The sequence below is a fragment of the Marmota marmota genome, unplaced genomic scaffold (genome assembly GCF_001458135.2).
Source record: "Marmota marmota marmota unplaced genomic scaffold, marMar, whole genome shotgun sequence".
NCBI lineage: Eukaryota > Metazoa > Chordata > Mammalia > Rodentia > Sciuridae > Marmota > Marmota marmota.
In genome coordinates this window covers 45,426,232-45,450,904 of record NW_026000174.1, presented here as the reverse complement: position 1 = coordinate 45,450,904, position 24,673 = coordinate 45,426,232, and the positions used below count along the sequence as shown (strand labels likewise).

Here is a 24,673-nt window from a genome sequence, read left to right as displayed (position 1 = left end):
TAGCCCCACCTCCAGCCTCGTTGGCCACGCCTCCCGGCCGGGCAGCAACACAAAAGCCTCTCCCAACCCGCGAGGCCCTCCCAGATTCCGCCTCCCTACTTGTACGCTCCGCCCCCGAGATGCCCCTGTCGCCGCCTGATTGCACTGTGGCCTGGCCGCGGTAGACCGGGCGGAGCGCTGGGTGCAGAACCGTGTGGAGGCTGGAAATCGTGGGTGCCCCTCGTCCGGACCATGTCTGGCTGCCACGGTCCGGAGGGAGACTGCTGCTCACGGCAATGCGTCGCGCAGGTAGGGGCGGGGCCGCCGGCGCCGCTCTTCCTAGGCGGCAGGGCACTGGCGCGGGGTCGCGAGCCGCAGGGTCGTGGGCGGGGCTTCCGCGGGTGCGAGCGCGGCCCCGCGGCCTGGCTGCGCGCTTGACTGCCGGAGCTGGGCCGCAGACTGAAAAAGGAAGAGTGACAGTGAGGAGCGCATTTGGGCCGCTGTCGCATGCATGTCGGGATGACAGACCGAAGGAGTCTTGAGGCACTGGAGTGGAACTGGAGCGAAAGCGGAGCTCCTCGAGCTTCTTTTCTGCGCCTGGCGACCAGCTCCACGCAGCTGAACTGCAGCTGGGCCTCCGGAGCCTGCACCCTTTAGTAGAGTTGGTCCTTACTGACTGTTTAGATGAATAACGGGGTGATTCTGCCTAACGATTCTTCCTTGAGCAGAAGTCAGGCTGCAGGTTTATCATTCACTTATACACAACCAACAATCTTACTGGAAGCCTTAATGAACGCCTCTGAGTGTCCAGAGAGTGGTGAACATGACAGATGGCCCGGAGTCCAGAGGAGAACTAGACCAATTAACAAATTCAGTATAATGCATAAGAGGCAGGAAAAGCCCCCTAAGCTTAGTTCTCTGATCAAAGGGCTGAAGGTCTCACTGGGAAGATTTTATTACTAAGCATTTGTAAACCGTTATGTTGTTTTGAGTAAGTAACTTCTCCCAAATTAGCAAACACGACAGGTTAGAATGCTGGATAGACATGATTGTATGAGGAAGATGATGATCTTGGATACAGGACAGATCACTGGAGATCATTTTGAGACAGATGGGTTTGGAGAATAAGGAAAGTGAAAGCAGTCCATTAGAAGAAACATTGCTAAGACATTTTAGCACATGTGTACATGCCCCCAGTAATTAGATCTTTGGCAGTGTCTAAGAGAGCAGCATGTCTAAGCTTCAAAGAGCCTAAAACAAGAAAACTAAGAATAAACTAAGATTCTTAAACCAAAAATGGCCACAGGACAACATGTAGAACAGGCATCTTTTATTTGCTTCAGTCAATGGTCATGAAAAATGTGAGCTACTTTTTCAGAGTCCAGAACAATCTTGGCTTCTATTGAAATTTAAGAGCATTTGATGTGACTGGACCCTTATTTCTTCATGGGGTCTGGATTGAACTGACAAATAGTTACTTATTTAACCCAAGGCATGTGCTTCCACTCAAACTAGATTTGCATGTACATTTAAATACATTAACCCCACTAAACATTTTTGTTTACCTTGTGTTACAAAAATAAATGAGAACAGCAATAAGAAAAGCTTTGAGGCATAAAATTTCAATGCAGTTTTAGAGGGTGCAACCGAAAGAGTTTATCCTTAAGGAAGAGGAGTGTTCAATTGTGATTATTTCAGCAAATATTGAATGAGGGCCTACTATGTGCCAGACACTGTGAATTTAACATAATGCAAGTTACATCTAATTCCTTCCCCCATAGAGAGTGCTGTGTAGTGGGAGAAACAATAAAGAGACAATATAATAGCACCACTATGGGAAAGTTCGGGGTGCAGTAGGGTTTGAAAATGCCTCTGGAGGAAATAAAGGAATCAACTGAAGCCTAAAGGATCAGAAGACCACAGTAAGAAATGAAGCTGAGTTTTCTAATTTCAGGCTTACCCTGGAGATATTTCAGGTTACATCACAATAAAGTCACACAAAAGCTGTAGTTTCCTAGTGCATATAAAAGTTATGTTTACACTATAGTCTATTAAGTGTACAATAGCATTATGTCTAGAAAATAAACATAATTTTAAAATATTTATTGCTAAAAAATGGTTATGATGATCTGAACTATTGGAAATAATGATACTACTGATAGGTTTACAAAGCTCAGGGTTGCCACAAACCCTCAATTCATAAAAAATGCAGTATCCAAAGTACAATGACATAAAGCACAGTAAAGGTAAGCCTGTAGGAAGAGTAGCATGCACAGAGTCTTAGAAAAAAGGGCATTGTGTGTTCTCATATCAAAAGAATCTTGGTGTTATGGGAACAAAGTAGGGGACAGGGACTTGGGAAAATGATGAAGCTAAAAAGATGAATACTAGGACCCAAACTAGAGGGCTCTTTAAGCCATCTTAGGAATACAGATTTTTATTTTAAGGGCAATGAGATAATAAGAAAGATGGCTGAAGGAAGCATATGGGGTGACAGGCTGTGGTTGTAGCTCAGTGGTTGAGCGCTTGCTCATGGGTAAGGCACTGGGTTTGATCCTCAGCACCACATAAAAAAATAAATAAAACAAAGATATTTTTTAAAAAAGAAAGAAAATGTATGGGGTGCTGACTGGATTGGAATCTGGAGGCTTAGATACAAACCAGGAAGCTGTAGCAGTAACCCAGGCAAGAAATGCCAGTGCCCTCAGTGAGGGATTTAGGTGTTAAAGTCTAGAGGACGTGATGTTGATTCGATGGGGATGGTGAAAAAAGGTGCCAGGAATGACTTAGGTTTCTGAGGGAGTGATTGGGACCTGGTGAACTCTCAGAAAGAACACGGGAGGAAGAAACAGTTGATGATAAGCCCATCATAGACATAACAAATATGAGGTCCCTGGTTGGAGTGAGATATTAAAAGCTGGGTATTTGTGGCTCTCAAGCTCAAGAAAGAGAGCTGGATTAGAGATGAAGTTTTGGAAAACTTGGTCACCAAAGCCTTCCCTCTTGAATTAATTGATCTTTATTTGATGGACACCCTCTCCCTAAACCCCTATTAGATTAATTGCCTTCCTCTGTAGGCTTTTCAATAATATTATTTTATCATGCTTGCCTGTAACTTTTAAGTTGTTTGTTTCATGGACTAGTATTGCAAAGATTTCTCAGGCACTGAGTATATTATTTTCAGGATAGATTCAGCTTATTATACAAGTAATGTCTAGGCTGATTTTATAGTCCAAAAATTCAATCCCAAATGACCTCTGATACTTGGACTAAATTTTTCTAGTATCAAAAAGTCAAGGGGGTTGGGCTGGGGTTGTAGCTCAGTGGTAGAGTGTTTGTTTGCCTGTGTTAGATCCTCAGCACTACATAAAAATAAATTAAAAAAAAATGTTGTGTCCATCTACGACTAAAAAATAAAAATTAAAAAAAAAAGTCAAGGGATATTTCCCTACGAGAGAAAGTGTTTACTTAGAAACTGTTATTAACAAAGTCCAGATTCTAAAAGTACTAACATGAATAAATCACTATTCTCTGTTCTTGGGAAATTAAGGCAGTTATAAATGCATACCAGTAACTAATATACTATATAACAGAATTGGGCAGTGGAAGGAAGAGGAGAAGACTAAATTCTTAAGGAATTTTTGCAAATGCAGAAAGAGGAAAGATAATTGGAAACAGCAATTCATGTAAGGCTTTATGGAGAATTTTGGATGGGCTCATGGTTCTAGAGGGACACCAAAAAGAAGTTCCTTAGGGTGACCATATGCCCTATTTTAAGAGTTTACAATACATAACTCTGACTTTTTTTTTGCTGGGGGAAAAAATCTGTTGTTTTTTTGTTTTTTTTTTAGGGAAACCAGAAACTGGGATTTTGTATGAAATCAATAATTTTCAAAATTTTAAAATGTCAACTCAGATTCTAAGCATTATACAGACCAAATTAATTACTTCCTGGAAGTCTGATGAAATCCACAAGTCAATTTGTGACTTCTATAATATATTCTTGAATGTAAGATATATGATCTTAATTCATCCAGTATTTATTAAGCCAAGCACTGCGGTAGGAGTAACTTAGAAAGAGCATGTTGCCTACCCTTTAGTGAGCTGGGCAGAGTTGGGGAGAAAAAACAGGTAGGCACTGTTTTTACTTTTTTTGGAGGGGTGTTACCAGGGATTGAACTCAGGGGCACTTGACCACTGAGCTACATCCCCAGCCCTATTTTGTATTTTATTTAGAGACAGGGTCTCACTAAGTTGCTTAGCAGCCTCACTTTTGCTGAGACTGGCTTTGAACTCACGATCCTCCTGTCTCAGCCTCCCCAGCTGCTGGGATTGCAGTCGTGCGTCACTCTGGTTTGTTTCTACTTTTTTTGTTGTTATTTGTTTATGTGTCATAGTGTTTCTGAACAAATATTTGTTCTTTGATATTTCTACAAAACAAGGCTATTTGTTTTCCTTGACCTCAACAGTTCCGTGGAAGCAACCCAGTCTCATGATCATAAACTCCCTGCCCAACTACTACCCCTTCACCACACAGATATTTGGGGTGAAGGAATTTTTCGTTCTGTGGTCCCTTCTGTGTGCCCTCTATCAGAGGATCCTCCACATTCTATCATAAATAGGTACCTTTATGGAAGGCCCCCCCACCAGGTCTGCTGAGAATGTTCCCAGGGAAGGGATGGAATCACTCACTGTACGAGATGATGTCTCTACAAATATCACGGGGTCTTACCACAGCTAGCCCACCTTCTTTGTTCCTTCACTAGCCCCTGAACATTCCTGAGGAATATTCCTCAACTGTGCTGTGTGGACTCACTTCAGACTCATGGTTTCAACCTCATACTTCCAGCAATGCTCCTGTGTCCTACAGTAGTGCCCACTCCCTAGTACCCTCTCCCCAGAGGACTGTTTTATACCTTTATTCTCTTGTTATGCCTCTCAGACCATCCCCACACTCTCAGCTGATGACTCCATTGATACTTAAGAAAACAAAAGTCACTAGATGTGAACTTCCTCACCTTCCCACCATAAAACCTACAGATATGCCTGAAAATGAACCCAGCTTCCTTTCATTTCATAAAATGTAAGCAGCCCAGTTCTTCCACCAGTCTCAGGTCTCCAGGCCTTTCACCTTCTGAAGTTATTTCTCTCCCTCTCCCTGTCTTACCATCAATCATTTCCTCCCTGGGAGGACTGTGTTCATCAGCAGGGCTTTGAGATCCCTACATGATCTGGTCCCTGCGGTCATTTTCCACCACTCTCAGCACTTTATCACCCTGCCCTAGCCAGCTGGTCTTCCTCGTGCCAAGGGTTTTCTCACTCCGGACCTTCACATCTGTCGTTTCCTCTGCCTGGAGTCACCTGCCTCTCCCCAGCACAAAACTACCTGTGCACACACACGAGTTTTTCACACACCAGTTTAAGATTAAATGCCACTTGTTTAAGCCTTACCAACCTCATTAAAGTTGATCCCTGCTATTTTTCTCCAAGTCCCTATTTGTTTCTTACCACTTATTACAATTTATTTATCCTTTCATTTTACTCTTTTAAAACTCTAGCCTGGGGTGTAAATTCTTTTAGGGAAAGACTGTCTTGTTTGTGGATGAATTTCCAGGGTCTAGAGAAGTGCTGTGCACATAGTAAGCCCTTAGTAAATGTTTATGGCTGACATCCCAGAGAATGGTATTCCTCCCCACCCAGCTGCTCGGCCAGCCAGAATGTGGAAGTGTTCTTCCCTTCAGTTTTCTCACCCAGAATTCTTTCTTTCTGTTTAACTTTCCAAATCCACTTCTGCCCTCACTACCTCACCAATTCATTTCCAAATCTCAGCAGTCTCTTAATGCTCTGGTCTTTATCTTAACCACTCTTCAGCCTCTTCTGTTCACTGACACGATAGAACATTTCACGGACAAAATCTGATCATCTTAGATTTAAACTCCTCAGTGGTTTTGAGTTTTCTATAAAATAAATCCCAAACTTCTGTGCACACCACGAAAGATCCTTTATATGCTGCTTCCCTCCCACCTCCACCCCACCAAACCACCAATTTGTAACCACTTCTAGCCACTGGGAGTTCTCTCCAATTTAAGTGTCCTTTCTCTTTAAATGACCAGTGTCCTCCACTGTGCTTCAAGACTGACTTTAGTCACAGTTCATTTGTGAAACGTTTCCCAGTTCCTGTTCCCTTCTATCAGTACCTTCTGATCCCATAGTGCCCTAGACTATCTTGCTGAAGAGCTCAACCTAGTAAAGAAATTGTTTTCATTTTATAGCAATTTCTTTACTAGGTTGAGCTCCTCAGTGGTAAGGATTTTTATCTTATATTTGTTTCTTCAGGGCTTGTCACAGAACCTAGCACTCAGTAAGGGTGCATTGAATGTGAGTATGTGATAAACACACAAGAAAAGTGAAGAGAACAAATGTCAAGGCACAGTATTGGAGGAAGAGTGACCACTTCCCACTGGGAGATAAGTGAAGGCATCATAAGTGAGCAGAGAGCCTGGTGTAAAGACTCTTAAGGAGGAGTTTGATGGAGTCATAGGAATTAGAGATTCAGCCTGAGCAGTTTAAGAGCCCAAAGAAAATTTAAAAATATGTATCCTTGGCTGGTAAGAAATCATGTCTTAGTTATTTATTGCTGCATAGCAGATGACCTTGTAGCTTGGTAACTGAAATCACAAAACAGTGATTGTGGCCCATAATTTGCAAGGATTAGGAACCCAAGAGCAGCTGTGCTCACATTCTGGCTCAGCATCTCATGAGATGGCGATTGGGCTGTCGGTGGGTTGACAGTCAACTCAGGGCTTGATTACAGCCGTAGGATCTGCTTCTAAGATCACTCAAGCGAGTTTGGCAGGCCTTAGTTTCTCATTGGCCATTGGCCTTGAACCTCAGTTCCTTGCCAAATGGCCATCTTCCTGGGCTTTCTGATTACTCTTATGCTTCAGCAGCTGTCTTTCCCACAAAGCCAATGATCTGCAGAGAGAAAGATCAATCAAGATAGAAGCTACACTCTTCCATGACCTAATCTCAGAACTGACATACTGTTGCCTCTGCCATAGTTTCTTGGTCACACAGATCAACTTGGGTAAAATGGAATGGGGTCATCAGGAGGTAGAGAACACGAGGAGCCATTCTGTAGTTTGACTACTGCAACGAGCGTGACTAGAACTGAGAGATTTGTATAAATACAGAAAGAACCTAGCAGACCAAGGAGCATTTGAGCATTAGATGATTTGAAGAATGGAGTTTGTGATCAGTATAGTATTAGTTTATGATTCATATTAGAGGATAAGCTGGAATAGAAGGAGGAATTGTAGCAAGGAGACCAAATAAAAGATTACCTCCATACTCCCAAATGTCAGTCCCTAAGAGAGTTTTTACTACAACTATATATAGCAAAGTAATAAAAATGAAGACAGCGAAACATGAATTTCACTAAATTTAATTGAATGCAATTTAAAAGACTAGTTTTTATTCTGAGGTTATCCTCCTATTCTTTTTATGTTAAAAATGTGCTTCTTTTTTGAAGAAGGTGATAGTGGATAGTTAAATGTAATTCATGTCATAACCTGACAATCTTAGGTCATTTCCTAAAATCAAAAGGAAAAAAATAGAAAAGTAAAACTGCTGTTGAAATTCACAAGTCTGGAAATCACTGATCCAGATTATTAATATGAGGAAACTGATACCAGAAAGTGTCACTGACTTGCCTTAGGGCACACAGCTAGTGGTGTCAAAGCTGAAACCAGATTCTTTGTCTTTAATTTCTATTCAACACTTAACTGAAATGCAGAGGAAAGAGAAGAATTTTTAGTGTGGCAAGAGGAAGAAGAGAGGGCTTCTGAGTGAAGGTGATATTGGAAAGCAAAGCAACATGCACAGAGAGGAGAATAGAATAAATGTGTAGAAAGACACAAAGACCAAGCACAGAGAGAAAATCTTGACAACTACTGCACAAATATATCAGTCCCTTCCTGAAGACAGTGTCAGAAAAAATTGTGAAAACTTTGAAATGAGTAAAATAAAATTACTAGGTGTTTTGGGATTATCTTTTAGCTATTTTATAAGTATGTAAATTACAGAATACTGACATGACTTGTTTATGACAATAAACTGTGTTCAATAAACATTCGATTTATAGTTACCCTATGGATATTGTCCAATTGTGCCTTCTTTGTGAATTCAGGATTCTTGATTACTTTTTTTTGGAGAGGTATATTTGGGATAAACCTGGGGGTGCTTTACCACTGAACTTCATCCCCAGTAGTTTTTTGTGGGTTTTTTTTTTTTTGGTATATTTTGTTTTATTTTATTTTATTATTTTAATTTTGAGAGTGAGTTTCCCAAAGGAGGACCTGATCCTCCTGCCTCAGCCTCCTGAGCCACTGGGGTTATAGGCATGTGCCACTGCCCAGTTAAGATTCCTGATTACTCCTATACAAGTATACTGAATTCTCCTTTGAATGGTTCTAACATCTTATGGTTTCCTTATTAATTAATAAGCTAAGTATTATTTTTTTATGTCATCATCATCATCATCATTTTTGGTGCTGAAGATTGAACCCAAGGCCTTGCACATGCTAGACATGCACTGTGCCACTGAACTATACCTCCATCCTGACAAATCTAAAATAATTTGTCTGAGTCTCCCAGGAAAATTATCTTTGAATAACAAGTGCCTGGATTTAATTTTTTTCTTATACCATGAATTGAACCTAGAGGCACTCAACCACTGAACCACATCCTCAGCCCTTTCTTATATATATTTTTTACAGATGGGATCTCACTAAATTGCTTAGGGTCTCACTAAGTTGCTGAGGCTGACTTTGAACTTGAGATCCTCCTGCCTCAGCCTCCTGAGCTGCTGGGATAAGAGGTGTGTGCCACTGCACCAAACTGGAGCCTGGATTTTCTTAAATTGAAAGAAAATAATAAGTTGTTAAAAATTTTTTAAAAAGGAGAAATCGTTGGGAATTAGAGCCATTATTGGCTATGAATAGGTATCTCAGTAACAAGTCTGATTTCCTTAAAATAACTAGATTAATAATTTGAAATAATAAAATACTGAATCAAAAAACATTCTAGGCTTTAATATTTTTCATATATACTAAATACTGTTAAATGTGTTTCTGTCTCAAAATAGAACCTCTATTTTATTTTTTTCTTATTTTTATTGTTTTTTTAAATAAATGACAGCAGAATACATTACAATTTTTATTACACATAGAGAGCACAGTTTTTCATATCTCTGGTTGTATATAAAGTATGTTCACACCAATTTGTGTCTTTATACATGTACTTTGGATAATGATGTCCATCACATTCCACCATCATTGCTAACCCCCTGCCCCCTCCCTTTCCCTCCCACCCCTCTGCTCTATCTAGAGTTCGTCTATTCCTCCCATGCTCCCCCTCCCTACCCCACTATGAGTCAGTCACCTTATATCAGAGAAACATTTGGCATTTGTTTTCTTTTGGGGATTGGCTAACTTCACTTAGCATTATATTCTCCAACTCCATCCATTTATCTGCAAATGCCATGATTTTATTTTCTTTTATTGCTGAGTAATATTCCATTGTGTATATATGCCACATTTTTTTTTATCATTCATCTACTGAAGGGCATTTAGTTGGTTCCACAGCTTAGCTATTGTGAATTGTACTGCTATATACATTGATGTGGCTGTGTCTCTGTAGTATGCTGTTTTTAAGTCCTTTGGGTATAGACCGAGGAGAGGGACAGCTGGGTCAAATGGTGGTTCCAGTCCCAATTTTCCAAGGAATCTCCATACTGCTTTCGATATTATTGGCTGCACCAATTTGCAGTCCCACCAGCAATATATGAGTGTGCCTTTTTTCCCACATCCTCACCAACACTTATTGTTGTATTCTTAATAGCTGCCATTCTGATTGGAGTGAGATGATATCTTAGAGTAGTTTTGATTTGCATTTCTCTAATTGCTAGAGATGATGAACATTTTAAATAGTTGATTATAATGAATATTTAGATACATATTTTAAATTTAATAATTGAATTGAAATCCAGATCTAACAACAGGAAAGTAATACTATTGACATTCAAAAGAGAACTAGATACTAACTAAACCTTTCTTTCTTGTTAATTCTTTTTAAAATATATATTCTGATTTTTAGTATCTTATCTGGACAGTTTTCTAGGACTGCATTTTTCACCAAATGTATCTCTGTTGGTGACTATTAACTGATCATGCTGCTTTAATTGAAATTTTACATGTCTGAATGACTGTATGAAAATGCACTGACAGCATCTGCCTGATTCTTATTCCTGTAAGCATGAAGCTTACTAATTGCTGTAATATCTAAGTATTGGAAAAGACAAAGAGAAGGGGGAGACCCATAATAACAGACCATTTTCAATAATGTTTGCAATTTGTTCTGCCAATTTGCTTTTAAGGATTGGAAAACTGCTGGAGTCTTCCTGTTAACTCTACTTTAATATGTAATTAAAATATCATTTATGTTCCTAAAAAAGGAAATAGTGACTTATACAGGGCATGGATAATTTTGGCTAGATTTCTTAAGAACAGACAAGAAATATCTTTTATTTTAAGTAATAGTAAAATTAATTTTAATTCAAGAATTTTTAACTCTTTAAAACAGGATTTAAATCACACATTGTGCCGGGTGCTTCATATGCGTTGCATCTCTCACAGCATGCTCATTCTGTGAATGAGTAAACTGAACCACAAAGTCACGTAAGCAGTGAGTGATGTAATGTGGATTTGACTTAATGCCTGCTAACTCATGAGCCCGTTGCATCAAAACTTTAAAAAAGTTTCTAGTTTCCCATATTCCTGATATTATATTTTGAAAGCTACTCCATCAATATCATTCATAATACTTTCCTAAAATGAAATGTGTATATAAAACATTAGCAGGAAATTGGGGGAAACACCATAATTGCAGGTATCCAATTAAGTAGCTGAGACTTTAGACCATTATGTAATGGTTCGTCTTTTGACTCAAAGGTGTTTTTCTCCTTTACACAGGACCAAGATCAGTAAAGGCAAGCTTGCTTGCCTGTGCTTTTCTGCATAGTACATCTGTTTCTTGTTTGCCCTTTCCTGAAGGGTACAGCCCCTTAGGTTCTCAAGCTTATATGGGGGATTTTAAGCAAGCCTTAGGTTGTACGTCATATTTCTAATGGTTTATATAGCCATCTGATTTGAAGCTCAGTGTCATCAGGCTTTTTCAAATACCTTCAGGAAAAATTCTGGCTTTAGGCTCCCAGGTTTCTAACCCAGATAGTCTCACTCTCATTTCTCTATGGCCCCTCTGAATCCTTACTTTCTTGACAGTGTGGCAACTTATTTTGAAATATTTGTAAAAATAATTTACTTAGCATTTTAGCTTGATTTCAAGGTAAGGATTGTATATCATACTTCATACTGCCAAAAATGAAATTCATTGTATTTCTATTTATTTTTGTTTTTAATAAATTGTTAAAAATTTTTAAAAAGGAGAAATCATTGGTATGTTTTTTTCTAAAGAAGTCATTATTGGACTTATAGGTAAGGTTTGATATTTATTTCAGCATTTATGCATATACTCATATAAACACATATCTTCATAAAAATGGGTTTAGCAGGTTTTGTAATTGTTTCTGAGTGTTTTTAATACTCTTTGCTTGATTTAATTTTCCATAATGAGTATATATTACTTTATAATAATAATAAGAGAAACATTAAAATTATTTTGGAAAAAAAGAGGATAATTTTTAAGTAAAAACAAAACTGAACAGTCTGTGTTGAACATGTAGCTATCATGATATCTCATATATATCCTGCCTTAATTGAACAAGGTTTTTTTGTAATAATGTGTTTATAAATAAATTTTCTTGGCAGACAGAAGCATGTTCCTTTAAGCACCAGATTTTATTTCTTTCAGTCATTTCATTGGACCTTGTAATACATACTGGGCATCCTACCTTGTTCCTAAAGCCTGTTAGTGATGAACTATACGGCCCCATACCGAATACTCCCAGATTGCCAAATAATATAGTAAATCTACTTCATGAACAAAATATGTTTGTAATAGTTTTCTTCCTCTCTGTCCTGTCTCTGTAGTAGATTTTCTTAAGTTTCCTTAAATGAGCTTCATATTAGAAATACCAGCTGGAATAGTTATTTGATAAAATAATGCCTACTTTAAAAATTATTATTTTCTTTTTAAGGACAATGAACATCCAAGATACCTGATTCCAGAACTTTGCAAACAGTTTTACCATTTGGGTTGGGTCACTGGAACTGGAGGAGGAATTAGCTTGAAGCATGGGTAAGTTTCTGGCTGGCTCATCTCTGGGAATTTTCCATATGAGTAGAACACAGGGAGCCTAATGTGGTATGTCCAAAGAACAGCTAATGATAAGTTCTATGTGATAGTGAAGGTATTTCATTTCTAAATTATCAAATGGCTATTTGCATAACTAAATGGAGCTGGTGTGCAGAAATAGTTATAATAAATACCTAAGGATTTATGAACTGCAGTTTCTAATCAATTTTTTGTCCTCAATCCTTGGAGTACCAAAATTAGATTATGTTTTGCAAGTATGTTCATATGTCTGGAATTATAAAAAATACTTTCTAGGTAGACAAGATTTGTTTCATATGTTCAGATACTTATTTTTAAATCACTTAAATACAGATTATTAACCATTAAAATTCTAAAGGTTATGCTTTATTGAGTCAAAAGAAAGACCATATGCTAGTCTATGTATCATTATTAATGGAACATAGCACTTGCTGGTCTTTATTCCTCAAGAAGTATTGGACTTATCAAATATTGGGCAAAATAAGAGGTATTAGACTTACCAAAACAGAAAGAATAAATAGTTCATTAGATTGTTCATTAGATTTATTCAGTGTCTTTCCTCCAGAAAGATGAAGAATAAATACCTTACTAACAATGAAAATAAAGATTGTGACACCTAATTTCTTTCACAGGTTTCTAAAATAGGATTAATATTTTCCTCTGAAATATTACTATCTGGAGACTAAATGCTAAGCTCAGTAATTTTTTATCCTAATTCACTTTCTTTAACAAAATTGGATTGTTAAAACATTGCTATGCTATTGAGTGAAGATAGATAGATGGATAGATAGATAGATAGAAAGAAAGACAGGAAGAAAAAGAAAGAAATGCCCCCCCCCCCCCAAGGAGGCTGCATGGCATAATAAGAAACAAGATATAAAATAAATCAGAACATTTTGGACAAAAAGGATTTTATAGCATACCACAAGATGATGCCATTATAATTTCATCTTCTTCAAATTACCAAGTATAAAATATTAATATTAGTAATATCAATAATATTAATTATTAATAATAGTAATATTCAGATGCACTCTTTTAGAGTCCAGTAAAACCATGTTCCACGTGGTAGCTCTGTATATCCATCTGTGCTGCCCTGTCACTATCACCCCAGTTGCTAATGTGTCAATTCAGCATTGTGCAAGATTTCAGATTATTTTGCCAAACTTTTAAGTTGTTCTGTTACAGCAGACTCAATGCTAACAACAATTTTTTCATCTCACTTATCCATTTAGAAGCTTAGTCACAGTAATTTGGTCTTCCCATCATACTATGTATAATAAATCATATTCTAAATGTTGCCTTTAATTAACTACTGTTTGCATGTGTGAAAAGTTTTTGTACACACAAAACAAAGCTGTCTCTCAAAATGAACTGAAATAACCATTTCTAATTGCCTCTTAAAAAATAGTAGAGCTAAAAATGAGGAGAATACAGAACTCAAGAGGGATTTATTTATTTTTTAAAATATTTATTTTTTTAGTTGTAATTGGTCACAATACCTTTATTTTTGCTTATTTATTTTTATGTGGTGCTGAGGATCAAGCCCAGAGCCTCGCGTGTGCGAGGCGAGTGCTCTATTGCTGAGCCACAACCCCAAGGCTAAGAGGGATTTATTTTAACCACGTCATAAAGACTTTTCTTTCTAGCAGAATTTTACTAATCCATGTAACTGTGGCTGTATGTGGCCACCATAAAACACTTATTGGCACATCTTTTAAAATTAAATAGCTTTCATAGCACTACAATCAATTTATAGGAAAGTTGCATCATGTGTAGAATACTTTTTCTATAGATTCTTACTGGGTGAGGAGCTCCTCCTGGAGGTCACAGATAGAAAGAGCCACATCTTATGGCACTGTTTGGAACTGTAATACATTTGAGCCTTACAGACTGAAATAGGCATTTTGTGGTAAAAAGTTGAATTTTGCTTCTGATATTTAAACGACTTCATGAGCCCACATCACTTATTTTGTCAAGAATATCATTCTCATGTTGTCAGTGATAGTTGGTTTTCTTTTTCTGGCTCTTAGGGCAAATAAATTTGGAATGTGTTTTTAGAATAATACTGGCAATAAGCTCTTTGGGAATACAGAATTGTTGACTGATTATAAGGTTTGGCTAATGTCATTCCAGCTTACACCAATGGTGTGTGATATGAAAAGATGTATATAAGAGGTAGCCTAGGACAGACACAAGAGTTAAATGAGAAGGAAAAAATGGAGGACTAAGAAAACAACAGTAATGTGGGTAATCACAGGATACTCTTCCACTGTTGTGTTTAGATTGAGTCCTCACCATTCAAATTTAACATTTCCTATTTTCACAGTATAGTATTGATTGCTCACTAGTAGGATTACAATTTATAAATCCATATCAGAGATGAGATCATTGAGTCATAGTAATATCTTAATGATTTTTTGTGAACAGAGAATAAATAAAAATAGAAGTAAGTGAGCATGATCTATTATGAATTCTTGGAGTTTGTTTCTCTGTTTATCATACAGTGAAAAATCAGGGAGTAGAGAGAAGTAAATTCTAAAACTTAATAACTTAAAATTCAAGATGCTTTTCATGTGTGGCTTATAGTACCAAGTAAACACTCACTGACTGTTTGGCGTGCTTCTCTTCTAAAATAAAAGTTCTGTCACCTTTGTATTTATCCAAATATCTCTTTCTTTGTAGATGTTAATATGTTTTTGTCTAAAACCTGTTTAGCTAATTGCCCAAAGTTGATCAAAGTCTATAAATTGATTTCCATTTTACAAAGGCAATAGTAAAGACAGACTTAGCTTGACAAATCACTTAAATAAACAGAATAAATGCCCTGGGTTTTCCTATGTCATTGATGGATTTTGTTTACTAGCAGGCCATATTGTACTTTATTTTGGTCTGTTCCCAGGACTGCATAAAATTCTTCCTGCACCAAAGATCTATGAATCCACTTACCTGTGGACTCATCTCCTTACCTGTGCAAGGGAGTAGATGGCATATTACCCATGATTCTAGATTTCTTTTGTGTTACACAAAGACAAAGGTTTTAGATAACTGTTATTTGTAAAAGGCCCCTTTTCACAGTGATTCCGGAAGAGTGCCCTCTGTGTCATCCTGAGCAGCAGAGCTCTAGAACAGTAGCTGCTTCATGAAAGCTAATGCATATGTGCAGCTTACTGTGCATAGGACTTCACTCAGATTATCAGGCATTGATTTTCTAGACTTAAATTTACCAGTGGAGCCCTAATTTCACCTTACATTTTCATTAGTTTCAAATCAACAGGTCAACATAGACCCTCATCCTCACTGTGAAGCATTTAATATTCATTGAGTGTCCATATGTCTGTTCCTTAGTAGCAGAAGCATCAGGTTCTGGCATTTCCTTGGTTTGCATTTATGTGGCAGCTCATTAACACTCTCCAGCAGCAATTGAAACTGGCAAGTGAGCCAAAAAACTATTGTATAGTGTGGAAGGAATGTAAAGAAGATTTTGAAATTAATTTGCAAATCAAATTTGAGAGTTTCTTGTGGACATTCTCAAAGTCTAAATTGATTTCCATGCATGTGTGCAGCTTACTGCTACACTATCTATCCTTACCACCACCGCATCCTGTAGTAGAGATCTCTGCATGAAGCCATTCTTATATTTTTAACCTTTTGCATTTGTTTTAGCTTCATTACCAATTATTTTCCAAGATGCATGTGCTTTTCAAATAGAATATGGTTCTATCCAAGACAGTGTTATACTGTAATTTAATAACCTGCCCAGCAGAGGTCTCTGAACTTCATGGTTTGTAATAAGCATTTCAAGCAATAATATTAAACTTGCTTCTTTGCATGCAGAAATCTCCTGTTGAGTGTATTTTCCTCTGATTGTATTTTAAAATGACTGTATTTCACATATGATAGTATGAACTCTACTGACACCTTAAGATGTTGAAAACTTATATGTTCAGATTATTTCTTCCAACTAGATAAAAGCCTGGTCAACATTGATTTTACATCATAAAAAGAAATAAATGTATATGACAAAAAGCAAGTACTAGTCTTGGGTTAAGCTACCAGCATTACCAAGGCATTAAAGTAATTTGGTTATTCTTTCTATGCATCCTAAATCTTTAATTAAGCCAAGAAACTATAAAACTTAATTTATAAATAACATTAATGATTGTACTGCAAAGATATTTTTTGTACATAAAATTAAATAAATACCCAATTTCTATATTTCGTGTTCCCAGCAATGAAATCTACATTGCTCCTTCAGGAGTGCAAAAGGAACGAATTCAGGTATGGTAAATGGATCCTTCTTTAACCCAAATGTCTTATCTTTCATTCTTGACTATTGTTTTATGAAACGATTATGTTAGTTTTGAAGGGTAGTTATACTGTGATAATTTAAATAACAAATCAACAAACATTTGATGAGTAATAAATATTTATTGAATAATTTAATTTTTTTCAGGTGGTAAGTATCTTCCATGCAACCAATGTATGAATCTTATTAAGTAGGTAGAGGGAAAAAGTGAATAGTGCTACTGTAAATCATAATAAAAGTAGTTATAATTTTGTAGCCTTATCATGCTATCTCTATCAAGTTAGTTGGGGTAATCAGATTAATGGTCTCAGATGGCCCAAATGGATTCATATTTCATATTAGCAAAACTATTTCAATTTAAAGTTATGAAACTTTATTTTGAATTTTTGAGTTTTATTTTATATTAATACTAGAATAAAATCCAAAATCTAGTTAAGACAAACATGTAATACTTCAAAGGCAAAGGGAAAAAAAAGCTGCTTTATTAACAAAACATTTTTATTGTGGTTTATAAGCCCTGAGATACAAAAGTTACAGATCAGAAATACACATGCATTACTAAGAAAAGTCTGCAGATCTATATGCTTCCTTAAAACTTGAAGTACAAGCCAAGTATGGTGGCACACCCCATAATCTCAGCTGCTCAGGAGGCTGAAACAGGAGGATCCCAAGGCCAGCCTGGTCAACATAGCAAGATCTTGTCTCAAAATATTTTAAAAAGGGAACTGGAGTTGTAGCTCATGGTAGAGTGCTTGCCTAGCACACTGGAGGCCCTGGATTTGGTCTCCAATATTAAAAAACAAACAAAAAAACCCACACACTTTAAAAAATAATATTCCTTATTGAAATCAACCTTTCTGAATGCCAATTAAATTTCTCAGGAGATAGAGAATTTTTACTATAAAATTGTCCTCTGTGTGGGGAAAAAGCTACACTCATACATTGCTGGTGGGACTGCAAATTGGTGCAACCACTCTGGAAAGCAGAAAACTTGAAATGGAACAAAAATTTGATCCAGTTATCCCACTCCTCAGTATATACCCAAAGGACTTAAAATCAGCATAATAGTGACATAGCCACATCAATGTTTATAGCAGCTCAATTCACAATAGCTAAGCTATGGAACTAACCTAGGTGCTATTCAACAGATGAATGGATAAAGAAAATGTGGTATATATACATGATGGAATATTACTCAAGAATGACTTTATGACATTTGCCGGTAAATGGATGGAACTAGAGATTATCATACTAAGTGAAATAAGCCAATCCCCCAAATCAAAGATCATATATTCTCTCTGATATTTAAATGCTGACTCACAATAGGCAGGGGTGGGTTCACCAGATTGGACAGGATGAAGTAGGGAGAGGGAATGGGAATAGAAAATACAGTAGAATGATTCAGACATAACTTTTCTATGTTCATATAGGAATACAAGACCAGTATAACTCCACACCATGTATAACCACAAAAATGGGAAGATATATAAATATAATACGTCTAAATACATTTTACTGCCATGTATAATTAAAAAGAATAAATAAAAAATTTAAAATAAAAAGAAATAAAATTATCCTCTAAAATTTTCTTCTTATTTTATGAAATGTGAAAAAAAAAATGGTAACACCTGTCTGGGAATGTTGTTTTCTTTATTTAGTCTTCCCAAAATATAGTTGTGAAATTACAGGGCCAAGTTAAGCTAAATGAATGAAATGATATCAGCATCATTACATATGTCAATTTTCTTCTTCACATTCTATTTTTAAACTCTCAAGAATATTTTTTTAGTAGAGAACTTTTTTATATCTCAGTGGCATTTCTAATTGATATTTTGTAAGTCATCTTTTTTTCTTTCTTTCCTTCTCTAAGTAGCCAGAAGATATGTTTGTTTGTGATATAAATGAGCAGGATATAAGTGGACCTCCAGCATCTAAGAAGCTAAAAAAAAGCCAGTGCACTCCCCTTTTCATGAATGCGTACACAATGAGAGGTATGCCGGAAATGCCTTTGACACCAGGGATATTTGCAGAGCGCGCTCCCCTAAGTAATAATAGTTATTATTTTAGTTAACATTTCTTGCATATCTGTCATGTACAAGAATATTAATTCATTTGGTTCTCACATCAGGCTTTGAAGAATGTCCATTATTACCCCACTTACCCTCCTACCTATTTCATGTCAGAAAAAATAAGTCCATAGTTTGTGTGTGTGTGTGTGTGTGTGTGTGTGTGTGAAGCTATAATTTAACTTCACCAAGCATGAGACTTTATTCTTCCTCCTTCAGGAGCAGGCGCAGTGATTCATACCCACTCTAAAGCTGCTGTCATGGCTACTCTCCTCTTTCCAGGACGAGAATTTAAAATCACACATCAAGAGATGATCAAAGGAATAAGGAAATGTACCTCAGGAGGCTATTTTAGGTATTATTGCTGTCGTGTTTTTTTTTTTCTTAAATAATTTGAAAGTATTTTTCCTTCTTTGATAAATAGGATACTGATCTTTTATGCGTATAATGAAATGCTGTGGGATCTATGCTGAATAACACCCCACTTAATCTTGCCCTTCCAGATCTATTCGCAATGACACAAATCCTCCTCCACTCTTCCTCAGCCAGGTCATGGTAAAGCACTAGCAACATGAATAATGAAATGTTCATTAGAGTGAAATGAAAAAAAAAAAAATCTTGGCTGTGATTTCTATGGAGGTAGAAAAATTCTGTCCCTACATTGAAGCACCCAAACAGCAAGATCTACCCACCTTCCTTTGTGTGCAGGAGGCCTAAATCGCCACTAGAGTCTAGAATTCATGTTGATCCAGTTTAGTATTTCTAGAATATTGTCATTTTTTAAAAAACGTTTTCTAATCATTTTAATTAAGAAGGACTCTATATTTTAGAATTTTTCAGTGTGGAAGCTGGCCTGGACTGTAAGTATAGAACAGTGACCTTCTAGATAGGTTTAAGTAAATCCTCCAGCCCACAAAAATGTCGTCATTATTCATAAATCTAGAATATTATGGCATGAAGAAGCATGTTCTTGGTGCCCAGGCACCATCCACACCTTGCCTTTAAATTTAGTGGCATCTTCCTGGGATGTCTCCCTTCTTAATTCCCTAAGGGCTTGATAGCTGTTTGTTTGGAGGAAGCAGTGCCAGTTTTACTGAAGTGTTCTTCCAGCAGTATCTTCTGTTACCGCGTGTAGTAGAAGGTACACTATTAAACTGGTGAATTGAGAACTTAATTTGATTTCAGTTAATATTTACTGTGTGCATAAAGCATTCCTCAGCACCCTGAAAAACCTATTTACAAAAGTTAAATATTTAAATTATGAAAAGGGGACATATTGGAGAAAGGATAGCCTGTGTTGCCTTTTTTGTCTCTGGGGCTTAAAGGAGAAGCCATATGGGTGCTATCAGTTTCATATGCATTTGATTACTTTGTTGAACAAATAAAGTTAAGACAGAACAATGTGGGGAACTGTGAGTTAGAATCAAAGCATAATAGAGAGCCTTTCGAATTTTGTGGAGAAAAGAATGATATCAATGAAAAGATGCTATTTGTTATGTATAACATATATTTATATATATTCACAGTGTGTCAGAATTTAAAGAATAAAAATATGTGTGTGTGTGTGTATGTGTGTGTGTGTGTATTTGTTGCTAGGGGATTGAACCCAGGGCCTTGCATTGAGTTATACCCCCAGCCTAAAACTCTTTTAAGATGTAATTCTATTTTGGCTTTGTTGGGAAATGAGGTAGTGATATTTTATCTGAATTTAGGGAGAATCCTAAGCTGGGAGGAAGAGGAAAGAAAGAAGTTTTGACATTCTCTAGTCTTATTTTTATTGGAAGTCACCCTTAAAAAAAAAAAAGAAAAGAAACAGATTTAAAATACTTAGTTTTTACCAGAGGTAGTTAACATGTGTCAGTATAATTGTCCTCCCTATTGGAAGCAACATGGCTGGTAAAGTGAAAAGAACACCGTGGTCAAAGGACTACCCAGCTGTCTCCTGTTTAACCTGTCTGTGAAATGGGGGAACTAGCTTGAATTAGCTTTCAAGTCTTATTTTGCTGTGAAATTATTTTGCACCTGGAAATATTTCTGATCAGTGTATACTAGAAGAAAATATAAGTTTGTGGTTCTCCTAGCCAGTGTTAGGAAAGATTTTGAACTAGCTACTCGTTCCTTCCATGTTACTTCTGTCTTCACTAATGTTAAACAACATTGGGCAACTCCAAATTATTAATGATAATTGTTCATCACGCAATTAATCACATGACAGGTACTTAATCTATACCCACCCTAAAGCAGTAATTTCTGGTACCACTTTAGGTAGAACTTTTTTTTGTTGATAAGTTACACACTACAGAGATGGGAAAAGGCAGATATTATATTAACAACATAACAGAAATTCATGTGAAAAGGAAAACTAGTCTGAGCTTTGTTTGTTTCTAAGTGACCTCAAAAATAGACTTAATTGAATTAGTAACTATATATATTTTTTTTTGGTTGAACATTGATCTCATCACATGTATTTACTGAGAATAAAGTGGAAATAAAAGAAGTTACAGATTTGAGAATATTCTGGAAGCATCATCATACCTTTAGTAGTTATCTCTAGAAAGTTCTTGCTTTCCTACCGCCACAAACCATACCTATATTTATCGATTTATCTGTCCAAGATATTTTGCAGTCCTACAGAGATAAAACACAATGATCTTAGATTATTGGGAAATTCCTACTTAATTCACTTTTTAATCCTATCAACACTTTTGATTCTAAGATTTCCCGTCTCTTATTAAAAATATTATGATTGTCTCTGCTTCAAGGAAATACTTGTGTGATCTTGATGATTTCTTTGTTAGATTTTGGGATACTATACAAATTTCTGCCACATATACTTAGGATTGTCTGCCAAATTCCCAAGGTGTCTTTTGATACAGATATTTATGCAATACACACAGAGTAACATGCAACATCTTGTTCATAATTTGGAGTGGTTTGCAAATAAAAAGAGAATATTTAACTGGTTATTTGTCAAAATTACTATATATGTTTGTTTTAATAGAAAAAATGGCTCATTTTGTCTTTATAGATATGATGATATGTTAGTGGTACCTATTATTGAGAACACACCTGAAGAAAAAGACCTCAAAGAACGAATGGCCCGTGCAATGAATGAGTACCCCGACTCCTGTGCAGTCCTGGTCAGGCGCCATGGAGTGTACGTGTGGGGAGAAACATGGGAGAAGGCTAAAACCATGTAAGTGTAAAAACATTTGGGATAAGTCATCACACCCTGAATGTGAAAATGAACAAAAAATGTCTCATCAATTTAAAATGAAGGATGATTGTCATGTTTCATTAGTCAAATAGGCTTAAATTTAAAGGGTTTATCATTATATCCAGATATTTGATTTTTACTATGTATTGATTCATTGAGAACTCTTTATTGGATGAGCCATTATTTGGGAAGGCTCTGTGGACAGAAGAGGAAGAAGACGCAGATCCTAAATATATTTTATTTCAAAAAATAGCACACAGTATAAATTTGTGTAAGTAGTATGTTTAAAAATCTCTTTTATTTCCTGAGAACTATATGACATGGTTGCCTGATTCAATATGATTCCTTTACATGTTTTTAAATTGTTGTTTTAAAATAGTTTTTTAAATGTTCTTATTTTGCCCTCAAACTGATAGGGAAAATATGCAGGTACTAGGAAGAAAGCAGAGTTAACTGGACAGAAAGGAGAGATGTGGTTATTTAGGTTTGGAGAACTCCATTTCAAGTAAACACCTTCATTTTTTCTTTTTTCTTTTTCTCTTACAGGTGTGAATGTTATGACTATTTATTTGATATTGCTATATCAATGAAGAAAGTAGGACTTGATCCCACACAGCTCCCAGTTGGAGAAAATGGAATTGTATAAGCCAAACAAAAGTTTAATTATACAGAGATTAAACTAAACTTAATTATTATTTAAGTGAAACAATTATTTTTTAAATAAATTGAAATTTTCCAAAAACACCATTGATTTATCACTAAATGCTACAGATGATCGCATTTAATCTCTTCTGACATTGAATGATATTTGCTCATATTCTTGTAATTTAAATGACAGGACAGTGGAATAAAAAAGTTTTACTCAGTATTTTTTATGTTTAAAATTTGTGACAGCAAAATATTTGTCTATAAATTAATGCCTTTTATATGCATTCAGAGAATTCCTTTTAATATTTAAAGCTGCTGGTGATATCAGAATTCATAGTAAATTTTCATTTAATTATGAAATGAGCATTTTCTTGATTTAATGTTGGTATATAAAATTTATGTGAAACATTAAGACCTAATATATCCCCCATATTTGATGTCAAGACAGTTTTATAGATCTCACCCATAAACTTGAGCATTTTACTATACAGGCTCAGCAGCCATAATCAGAAAATCCAAAATCCAAAACTTTTTGAGCACAGACATTTACCAGAGGTGAGAAGTTCTATAACTGATCTCCTGTGACTGGTCATGGTCTAAACACAGGTGCACTAAAAATACTAAAAACACTGTATAAAATTGCCTTCAGGACAAATTGTATATGAAACATAAATCAATTGTGTGTTTAAACTTGGGTCCCATCCCCAAGACATCTCATTATGTATATGCAAATATTCTAAAGTCCAAAATACTTCTGGTCCCAAGCATTTCAATTAAGGATAGTCAGCCTGTAATAGAATATAGGACACCCTTTTATATTAAGAACAATTATGAAATTCAAGTCAGATGACATTAAGTCCAGTTTTTTACCAAACAAACCCTGACAAAACCACAGATGCAATTAATCAGAAAATGCCCCCCCTTTTTTAATGGTGCCAGAAGGAATATTAACTTGATTATAAAGGTCTTATTTGGTTAATACTTTTTACATTTAAGGGAGAAATGTCGTATTCTCACTGCTCCCCATGATTATCTCCCACCCCTCAAAGATTGTTTACCCAGATCTTCCTAGCCAGCCGTTCTCTAACCTCACAGATGCCCAGTCCTTGCTTTTACCGTTTTTCATTACCCTTTACTCTTTTCATGTCCTTGCTTCCTTCCTTGTGAGGCACCCAGTATTCACACCACTTTACTGAGGACACTCCAAGCCCCTTGTATCCTGCTTCCTCAATCATATTCACCTGGAGAAGACCTCAGTCTTTGTTAAGCCACTTATTTAGCACCTGTACCCATGTAGCAAGGCCCGATGGGGGAAATTACATAACCATGATAACTGATTTCACATCAGATTCAAGACCACAGAGGGGGGCACTGGATACCATAAACTGTTGAGAGCCATAGCCGAAGGGGCCCCAGCAAACTTCCAGCTGCCGGCTGATGCTCACAGCGGCCCCAGCAACATCTAGCTGATTGGCTCCTCTGCGGTGATGCTCATTGGGCTGTTTCCCTGCCCTTTCAGACCACGGAGCTGCTCATTGGGGGACTTTTTTGGCTCCGCCCATGTGACCCAGCCAATCGGCCTCAAGAGCAGGAGGATTGGGGGAGGTGGAAAGAGGCTTGTGTGGGAGAGAGAGGCTTGTGGAAAGCCGGTGGTGGCAGTTGGGGCTCTGAGGGTTTTTCCTGAGAGGCTGTTTTGTTTGGCGTGTGTGGTTCTAAAAATACAGTTAGTTTCTTTTGACAAGTGGCTCCTGATTGTGCCCAGCCAGACTGCGGCAATAAACAAATCTACCGCAATTCCCTACTGAATTCATTTGCCCAGTCTGTTGACTATTTGTCTTTACCTTTCCTTTTCTTTAGTCCAGTCTCCCAACATTCTCTCACACCAACTCTTAGGTGACAACTTCACCTTATATTTGAAGAGGTGAAATAGGTTCATTCCGAGGAAACTAACTCATTGCCCCACTTCACAGTTCTGCCACCCTTCCTGCCTGCAGCCACCATTGCCAATTTCCTTCCACAGGTTTGGTTCTAAGGTTCATTCTTCCACTTATGCCTTGGTCCCTTTGTCTTTAGATTTTTTTCAAGGGATTTGCTTCAGTCAAG

General features: G+C 36.7%; 2 protein-coding genes across 3 annotated transcripts in view; one reads left to right on the top strand and one right to left on the bottom strand.

The window, feature by feature from the left end:
- Pdhx (pyruvate dehydrogenase complex component X) overlaps window positions 1–228 on the bottom strand; it is a 62,574-nt gene extending 62,346 nt beyond the window's left edge. The window contains exon 1 of the mRNA XM_048788578.1: window positions 100–228. The gene's annotated coding sequence lies outside the window, so the exon portion shown is untranslated. The remainder of the gene's footprint in view (window positions 1–99) is intronic.
- LOC107135751 (APAF1 interacting protein) lies at window positions 147–22,790 on the top strand. Of its 2 annotated transcripts, XM_015477766.2 has the most exons (7): window positions 147–288; window positions 12,194–12,294; window positions 16,563–16,611; window positions 18,513–18,630; window positions 18,925–19,060; window positions 21,734–21,901; window positions 22,469–22,790. In XM_015477766.2, exons 1-7 carry the CDS (start codon window positions 232–234, stop codon window positions 22,566–22,568), a joined length of 729 nt encoding a protein of 242 aa, XP_015333252.1. In that variant the 5' UTR covers window positions 147–231; the 3' UTR covers window positions 22,569–22,790. The 2 variants fall into 2 exon arrangements, with proteins under 2 accessions (XP_015333252.1, XP_048644536.1); XM_048788579.1 differs by lacking the exon at window positions 147–288 and having other exon boundaries at window positions 18,510–18,630.
- Window positions 22,791–24,673: the final 1,883 nt, after the last annotated feature.